This window comes from Enhydra lutris, unplaced genomic scaffold (genome assembly GCF_002288905.1).
Source record: "Enhydra lutris kenyoni isolate GAN:26980312 unplaced genomic scaffold, ASM228890v2 scaffoldscaffold5, whole genome shotgun sequence".
Taxonomy (NCBI): Eukaryota; Metazoa; Chordata; class Mammalia; order Carnivora; family Mustelidae; genus Enhydra; species Enhydra lutris.
This window is the reverse complement of record NW_019154089.1, coordinates 118,412-128,004: the sequence shown is the minus strand read 5'-3', so window position 1 is coordinate 128,004 and position 9,593 is coordinate 118,412. Positions and strand designations below refer to the sequence as shown.

The 9,593-nt window shown below is 38.5% G+C and overlaps 1 protein-coding gene across 1 annotated transcript in view; it reads left to right on the top strand.

The window, feature by feature from the left end:
• The window catches only part of LOC111141049 (protocadherin beta-14-like), a 16,954-nt gene that overhangs the window by 4,280 nt on the left and 3,081 nt on the right, over positions 1 to 9,593 (top strand). Inside the window, exon 2 of the mRNA XM_022493378.1 lies at positions 8,244 to 9,590. Coding sequence (XP_022349086.1) covers positions 8,244 to 9,590 — 1,347 coding nt within the window. The remainder of the gene's footprint in view (positions 1 to 8,243; positions 9,591 to 9,593) is intronic.

The window sequence follows — 9,593 nt, the reverse complement described above, 5'->3', positions numbered from 1 at the left end:
TGCTCGGTGCCCGAGGGCCCGTTTCCGGGCCACCTGGTGGACGTCAGTGGCGCGGGGACCCTGTCCCACAGCTACCAGTATGAGGTGTGTCTGACGGAAGGATCTGGGACTGGTGAGTTCAAGTTCTTGAAGCCGATTATCCCCAATTTCCCACCCCAGCGCTCTGGGAAAGAGACGGAAGAAAATCCTACATTCCATAATAGCTTTGGGTTCAATATATAGAGACCACAATTAAGTATCATATTCTATATGTGCCACTTTTTCGTGCCACTTCCAGATCAATGTTATTTCCCCCACTTTGTGTGTATTTTAAATTTATCCGGGGTACTTTTATATTTTCACAAATTGTACCCATCTTTACTTTTAAGTGAATGTTATCTTTATTTGTGGTTGTAATTAGATGGTACTTTATTCTGTAATCCAGGTCTTAATGGGTAGTTTGCCTCCTTAAGGAAGAAGACCAAATAAATCACTTTTGTCCATGGCCCTCTCTCCAGTTACACTTTCACCCATAATTATGCTTTTGGTAAAAATAAAGCAGACCACTTTCAAATTATTTCAAGTGCTCAAGTATTTCTTCATTTCATTTTTTTTCTTGCAGTTTTTCTTGTGTCATAATGGTTGCTATTCAGAAATGTCATTTTTCTTCCTTTAAATTCACTGCATTTTTATTAACATTTAAACATGTTTATTGTTGTTAAAAGCCCTGAAAAATCACGTTCTATAACAGAACTATAAGTGTAATCACCTTGTTTGAAAGGGTCAGTAGGCAATTTTGTTAACACCTCTTCTTTATTCAACCTGGAGAGTGATTGTGAAGGCACATCAATATTGTGGCTACCCAGAAAGTCTTAGAATATGAAGTTATAATTTTTCAGATTTCTTGTTGATATTACAAAGCTATAATGCAATCCACCTGAATCCATCTGAATAATAATTTGTATAGCAAAAAGTGTACCAGCGTGCTAATGTTTATAACTTTTACCTTCGGTGTTCTCCCAGAATTTTATTTATTTATTTATTTAATAATTTATTTAATAATTATTATTTATTTAATAATTTATTAAATTTATTTATTTAATAATTATATATTTAATTATATACAGTTATATACGTATATAATACATACACATGTATATATAAATACATGTATATAGTGTTCAGTGGGCACTAATTTCAAACCTAAGGTGTGCTTGGATGGTTCGGTATATTAAGCATCTGACTCTTGATTTTTGGCTCAGGTCATGATCTTGGGGTTGTGATATTGAGCCCTATGTTGGGCTCCATACTGAGCATGGAGCTTGCTTGGAATTCTCTCTCTCCTTCTCCTTCTCCTGCCCCTCCTGCCTCACACATACTCTCTCCTCCCCTCTCTCTTAAAAACAAAACAAAGCAAAAACCTTAAAAAAGACACCAGAAAAATTATGTTGTACATATTATGCAATATATGAACATAATAGGAGTGTTTTGTAAACAATTCCTAGCTTTTGGGGGATGAAATCTAAAATTGCCCATATTACGACGCTCTTTTTAATTTTCAAGTGTTGTTATGGTCCACTAAAGTGATTTCATGACCCTACCAATGGGTAGCAATCCAAGACTGAAAAACCGCTTTTCTTAGAGATTTATGTAGATATATGTAGGGCATTGAGAAATATCAAGAGATAATCCTTTAAGGTTTTAATATTTTTTAAGAAAATTTCAAACCATTGTAAGGAAGTTTTGCCTCATGTAGCACGGGCACCAACCAACTACTCTTGTCTTTAGTGATCTGACTACATTACAGAAGAAAAAGCCTTCATGATGAGATTCCAGTGAATCTCATCAATAAGCTCAAAGTTTGTATTTTGTGGAAGGAAACTGTAGAGAAACAAAATGAGTGAGGGTATAGAGGAAAGGAATTATGTGTGTGAGAGAGTAGCATATGAAAGATGAAATGGGTGAGAGTAAGGAACATGATGACTCTTTTGCCTCTAGTACCACAGACTAGAATCAATGCCAGAAAGTGCCTCTTCAATATATTTTAAAACTTTATCTTAATATTGTAGCAGGGCTAGGTATTAGTTAGTTACTAATGTTGGGAAGTAAACTCTCTTGCTCTAATATATTCCAAATAATCTAATGTTCACATTTTCTTAAAGCTGAGATTTCACTACCAATTCTTCTGAACTACATGGAGTGATTAATTATTCTTTGAATTCGAAGGAAAATGAAGGGAACAGAAGTTTGTCCACGCAGGCTAATTAAATTCTAATTTTCTGTTTTTAGAAGTGGACCTAGGAAAAAGTCCCCCCCCCATGAGAAGCTGGCTTTCGGAGAATGAAAATTCATATAAATTCCATAATTCAAAGTAAAGTATTAAGATTACCTCCTGTCTTTACTGCACTTAGTAGGGAAAATATGTACAATCACTAGCTTAAAAAGATAAAAAGCATTATAGCATCTTAGCATGCTAGACAAGGTACATACACTAGTGAAGATGAAAAATAAAAATGGCCACTTCAAGCACACCAGAATAACCATAATCAAAAAGACAGTAACTGTTGGAAAGGATGTAGAGATATTGCCGACCTGTTGGAAAGAATGTGAAGTGGTGTGTTTATTTGAAAACAGTTTGGCAGTTCCTCAAAATGTTAAACATATAGTTACCTTATGATACAGAAATTCAACTCCTATGTATCAATGCAAAAGAAATAGAGTGTATGTTCACACATGCACAAAAGCTGTATACATGCATGTTCATAGTAGCATTATTGATAATATTGCCAAAAGTGGAGACACCCCAAATGTTCATCAACTGATGAATGGATAAACAAAATATGGTATCTCCGTACAGTGGGGTTGTTATTATTCAACACCAAAATGGAATGAAGTACTGATACAGACTACAACATGGACAAACCTCAAAATCATTACTCTGAGTGAAAGAAACCAGTTGCAAAATAAATTACATTTTATGAACCCATTTATATGAAATGTTCTGAACAGGCAAATCTATAGGGACAGAAAGTAGATTAGTGGTTGCCTACAGCTGTAGGAGGATAGGGGTTGGAGAATGGCTAAAGGGTAAGAGGTTTCTTTTTGGCATGATGTTCTGAAATTAGACTGGGGTGATAATTGCACAAATCTGGAAATATACTAAAACCAATTACATTGTACACTTTTTTAAAAAAGATTTTTTATTTTTATTTATTTGACAGACAGAGATCACAGGTAGGCAGAGAGGCAGGCAGAGAGGGGGGTGTGGAGAGGAAGCAGGCTCCCTGCTGAGCAGAGAGCCTGAAGTGGGGCTTGATCCCAGGACCCTAAAATCATGATTTGAGCCAAAGGCAGAGGCTTAACCCACTGAGGCACCCAGGCACCCCTGTAGACTTCATTTTTTAAAGATTTTATTTATTTTAATAAATAAATGGGTGGAGATGCAGAGGGAGAGGGAGAGAATCTCAAGCTGACTGCACGAGGATGGAGTCCAATGCTGAGCTCAGTCTCATGATGCCGGAGATCATGACCTGAGCCAAATTCAAGAGTCAGATTCTTAGCCAACTGAGCCACCCATGTGCACCTGTACTTTACACTTTTTTAAAAGGGGTAAGTGAGTTCACTGAGTGTGTTCACATGCTGGGCACGGGAGTCATGTGTTTTATGCCCCGGTGGCACTTTTTTTTAAAGATTTTATTTATTTATTTGACAGAGATCACAAGTAGGTAGAGAGGCAGGCAGAGAGAGAGGAAGGGAAGCAGGCTCCCTGCTGAGCAGAGAGCCTGATTTGGGGCTTGATCCCAGGACCCTGGAATCATGACCTGAGCCCAAGGCAGAGGCTTTAACCCACTGAGCCACCCAGGTGCCCCTGGACTTTACACTTTAAATGGGAAAAATTTTTGGTACATAAGTGATATCTCAATATTGCCATTAAAAACACTGGTGGGAATGGTTCTAGCAGCCTGTGTCCCAAGTAAGATGGGTCTTCTCTTATTATAGGGGAGGGGGAAAAGAGCAGTTCAAACAGCTCAGGCAGAAACTCTATCAGGTGCAACAGCAGAGAAAAGGACCAGGTTCTGCTGCTTCAAGATTTTCCAGATTATCTGAACAAGAGGACTTGGTATTTATTTATAGAAAGAACTGTTTCCTGACTCTAATGGAGAGTGCCAGGATTTCAGGAGCTCAGGTGCCCAGATAGAAGTAACTAACAATTCTCTTCAAAAGTATTGCTAAAACCAAATTTTGTTTTTATGCTTCGAATACCTCACTTAGAGTTAAATTTAAGCCAATGGGGGGAAAGGTCACTTACAAAATGGAGATGTGAGAAATGGCCCAGCCTCCCAGAGAGGATTTACTTGAAACATTACCAGTAAAAACCAAGTAACAGTTTTGGTTGGAATCTCCCAGGAGAAAGGACATAAAGACATTTTAGCTTACAACACTTTGTTCCCTTCATCTCCTTCCTACCTCAAGTCCTGCTGCCACTCCCAGTCTCACTGATAAACAACAGGGCTTCTCAGTCCCTAGGTATTCACCTGTCCCCCAGCTCAGTCTTTAGTCCCCTGGCTACATGCTGTACTTTTTCACCACCCGAAATGGTTTTTCCTAAGAAATAATAATTTCAGATCTCTCTCTCTCTCTGAGAATACAATCTATGCCTTTAATCCTCTCATTCTGCTACTCCTATCACTTTGACTTCATTAGGACCTCCACTGCATGATACTGCTACTATATCTCAAACCCCTAGTGTTCTAATTTCTCCCCTATTCAGCTAATTCCCTGGTCTACTCCTCATGCCCATATTCTGCATTCCCTTGTTCAGTTTTCCTTCACTGAAACCACCCACTGAAACTCCATTCCAGATGAATGTAATTGTTTCCTTCCACTTCTGTTATGTCACCGATGTTGCACTCTATAAGGCAAAACTTAGAAATCGTCAACACTGTTTTGACAGTGTTTATCACATCAAAACTTAATTGGACTTTAAGACCAATAAATTGTTCTGTATTTTCCTAATCAGCTTTCTCTTCTGTTCTCTGTAACAACTACTTCAAACCTAGTTATCTTACTTTCAATTTCCCACCCTTCAGCAGATGAATTTGGGTAATAGCTTGCTGAGAAAATAGAATCTATCAAATGGAATTTCTCTCAATTTTCCATCCCCAAATCCACATCCTGAATAGCGTGTGTACTTATAATGACCTATGCTGAGGTCACTTTACCCAAGTCCAATCTCTTCATTTATTTTCCAGGTCTCTAGAGGCTTCGCATTGAATTAATCCTCTCTTTGGTATCTCACTTTTCTTCCTCTCTGTTGAATACTACAAATCAGCGTTTTAATTAAGTTCAAATTTCCCTAGGCTTAAAAAAAAAAACCATTGAGTCTCAATTTCCCTGCAGATACCATCAGTTTCTTTTCTTTTCCAGCTAAATTTGAAAGGATTGTCAATTTTACTTCCTTACACCTCTTGCTTTTCAACCAAGTGCAATCTGATTTTCACTGTGACCACTCAAACTATTATGGTAAAGGTGACTGAAGTTTTCTGGAAAAGTCAGATAAGGTTATATTGCCCAACAAAGCAGTGTAACTACCCAGTGGCTTGTAAAAGTATGTTATCCCCTTCTAACAGTTCAAGTGTAAATGACTGGGTAGATGAGCCAGCTTTGCTCATTACAATCCTACCAGAACCAAATTTTGTTATAAGTAATTGCTCCTACATTCCCTACTGCAGTGTCATAACCTGCGTGACTATAGCTACCTCACTGCCGTATCCAGGTTCTAGTTGGCAGGGAGGGAGGAAACCCACCCAGATGTCTTCTATTCTAGACCTAGGAATGGCAAACAAAAATTCTGTTCACAATATTAGTGAGAACTTAATTCAATTGGCCATACCTAACTACAAAGGAGACTGGGACAGGCATTCTACGAGTAGTCATGTGCCTGCATACTATTATATAGTAGTGCTCTTTCTATAAAGGAACAGATTTTGGCAGATATCTATTAGAGCCCCCCACAATGACCAACTTAATCCAATGGACCATTTTAACATTCATTTTCAAGGTGGTAGTTTCGAAAGCATTTGCTACCATTGAGGTGCTTCCTCACCTCCTTGAAATGATATTTGCTTTTGGTTTCATGATTCTGACCAAAGCCCTTCTTTATCTTTTTTTTCCTTCTTTATCTTTTTAAAGATACTTTATTTCCTCTCTTCTCTAATGAAGGCGTTTTTTTCAGAGTTCAATGCTGAGCCTCTTCAACTGTTACCTGACATATTTTGCTTCATTGGTTTACGAGTTTGCAGGGTTTCAATCATCATATTTAAGGCTGATGAAACCCAAAGTCCATTTCTACCCCAGTTTGTATGCTATGCTTCAGTTATATATGTACCTATATACAACACTACATAAGCACATACATGTGTGAACACATATACATATACCCCAAAGGCACTTACCTCAATATTAGCATATCCAAAATTGACTTCATCTTTTTTCACTTCAATCTTTTCTGTTCCTCAGTGTTCCTTGTCTTAGAGAATGACACGACTATCCATCTAGTTGTCCAATCCAGAGGTCTGTTAATCATCCTCGCATCTTTCTTCTTTTTCTCCCCATGCAACCCACCAGTCACCAGATCCCAAGTATCTTTCTAATTAATCATCCCTCTTCTCTCCATCCACACCAGCAATACCCTTAACTGGGCTGCCATTATCTCCTAACTGGTGCCTCTGATTCCAGTCATTCCTTCTGAAGTTGATTCTCTGCACTTCTTCTAAACTGATTTTTTTAAAAATGCAGATGTAATCATTTAATCAAATGTTTAAAATCCTACATTGTATTTTAGTTGCCCACAAAATAAACATTTTAATTTGTGATACAAGTGGTTCTTCTAGATATTTCTTTTTTTTTAGATTTTTCTGTATTACTCTTTGCTTATGCATACATTGTGAAATACTTCAATTACTTGTCTTCCAAATTTTTAGCCAGTGAACTCCATAAAGGCAAGGATTAAATCTATCTTATCTATTCCATATTATTAACATGTGTAAAAATGTGTAAGTATTTAAAAATACATGTATTTCAAAATATGTAAGTGAAAAAAGTAATGACATTACTAACTATAATTGAATTCAAAAGTATTTACAAGAGTGAAGGAGAGCATATATTTGAAAATCTCAAGAAATGCCTTAAGGGCACTTGGGTGGCTCAGTCAGTTAAGTGGTTAAGTGTCTACCTTTGGCGCAGGTCATGATCCCTGGGTCAGGCCACCCAACCCTACCTCAGCTCTCTGCTCAGTGGTGAGTCTGCTTCTCCCTCTCCTTCTTTGATCTCTCTCCCAAATAAATAAATAAATAAAAATCTTTTTTAAAAAGTTAATTAAAAAAGAAATGTTCTAAAAATATTATTTTTAAAAGTGTTTATTTACTTATTTGACAGAGAGAGACACAGTGAGAGAGGGAGCACAAGTGGGGGAAGTGGGAGAGGGAGAAGAGGGCTGCCCACTGAGCAGGGAGCCCAACGCGGTGCTTGATCCCAGGACTCTGGGATCATGACCTGAGCTGAAGGCAGCCACTTAAGGACTGAGCCACCCAGGTGCCACTAAAAAATATTAATTCTTCAGTTCAGGACATACTTCTTCCGTTCAGGATGTCTGTCCCCCCCCCCCCCAAAAAAAAACTCTTCGGTTCAGGACATCTTTAATAGAGTCCTGTCAGCATTCAAAACAGCACTAATTACATGCTCTGTATAGACCTTGTTTGGGTCCTGATTCAAACAAACAAACAGTAAAAATATTTTAGAGAAAAATGAAGAAAACCAAATACAGACTGGGTCTAAGTTCTATCAAGGAATTATTGCTAACTTTGTTGATTGTAATAGTGGTATCATTATATCTTAAAGTCTTTCTCTATTAGAGATACTTGGTGAAGTATTTAGAGGTAAAGATATATGATGTCTGAGATTTGCTTTAAAATATTCCAGCTGTATTCATGAATTATTTGTTCAAAGAGAAAATTTTTACTGAAAAAATTTCATAGAAACACATGGTGGCGCTGTAGGATAAGATGAAATTAGTGCATGGAAGACACTGTGGGCTTCTTTATTCTGGGGAACAGAGACCAATCCAAGTCACTGAAAAGAGAGGTAGTACAGGAGTTTCATCTACTACAGCTGCTGAGTGCTATATACCTTCCAGGGGGGTTCTTATTTTTTTTAAATTGAGCTTCAACTTCCAAAATTAGGGCTGAAAGATTTTTCTGCAAAAGAAGTTGCTGGAAGGAGCCATGGAGATCAAAGGGGAGCTCGCTCTGCGGAAAAGGCAAGTCCTGATTCTTTTTGTTTTGCTGGGATTATCTGAGGCAGGTCCTGAATCTGTGCGATATTCTGTGGCAGAGGAAACAGAAGTTGGTTCTTTTGTGGCCAATCTTGCAAGGGATCTAGGGCTTGGGGTAGAGGAGCTATCATCACGGGAGGCCCGGGTAGTGTCAGATGATAACGAAAAGCACTTACAACTTGATTTACGGACGGGGGATTTGCTCCTAAATGAGAAAATGGACCGAGAAGAGCTCTGTGGCTCCACCGAGCCCTGTGTGCTGCATTTTCAGATGGTATTAGAAAACCCTTTACAGTTCTTTCGGGCTGAACTGCAAGTCACAGACATAAATGATCACTCCCCTATGTTTCTAGACAAGCAAATACTTATTAAAATATCAGAAAGTACCAGCATTGGAACCACATTCCTAATGGAGAGTGCCCAAGATTTGGATGTAGGAACCAACAGTCTTCAAAACTACACAATTAGCCCCAATTCTCATTTCTACATTAAAATCCAAGACAGCGGTGATGGAAAGTTATACCCAGAACTGGTCCTGGACAGAGCATTAGATCATGAGGAGGAGTCTGAGCTTTCATTAACACTCACAGCACTGGATGGTGGATCGCCACCCAGGTCTGGGACAACTTTTGTTCTCATCAAGGTCCTGGACATCAATGACAATGCCCCTCAGTTTGCTCAGAAGCTCTATGAAGTGCAAATTCTGGAGAACACACCCATTGGTTCCTGGATTATCACCATTTTTGCTAACGATTTGGATACAGGAAATTATGGGAAAATATCATACACATTTTTGCATGCATCAGAAGATATTCGTAAAACATTTGAAATCAATCCAATATCCGGGGAAATTCATTTGAGATCATGCCTGGATTTTGAAGTGATACAGTTCTACACTATACGTATTCAGGCAACAGATGGTGGGGGTCTTTCAGAAGAATGTACTCTTCTGGTTAAAATAATAGATATAAATGATAATCCACCAGAAGTGACCATCTCATCATTTACAAAGTCAATTCCAGAAAATGCCTCAGAGACTCTGGTTGCTCTTTTTAGTGTCCGAGACCAAGACTCTGGGGAAAACGGGAGGATGGTGTGCTCCATTCAGGATGACCTCCCCTTTTATCTGAAACCAACCTTCAAGAACTTTTTCACTCTAGTTTCGGAAAAAGCACTGGACAGAGAGACAAGATCCGAGTACAACATCACCATCACCGTCACCGACTTGGGAACCTCCAGGCTGAAAACCCAGCACAACCTAACGGTGACGGTGTCCGACGTC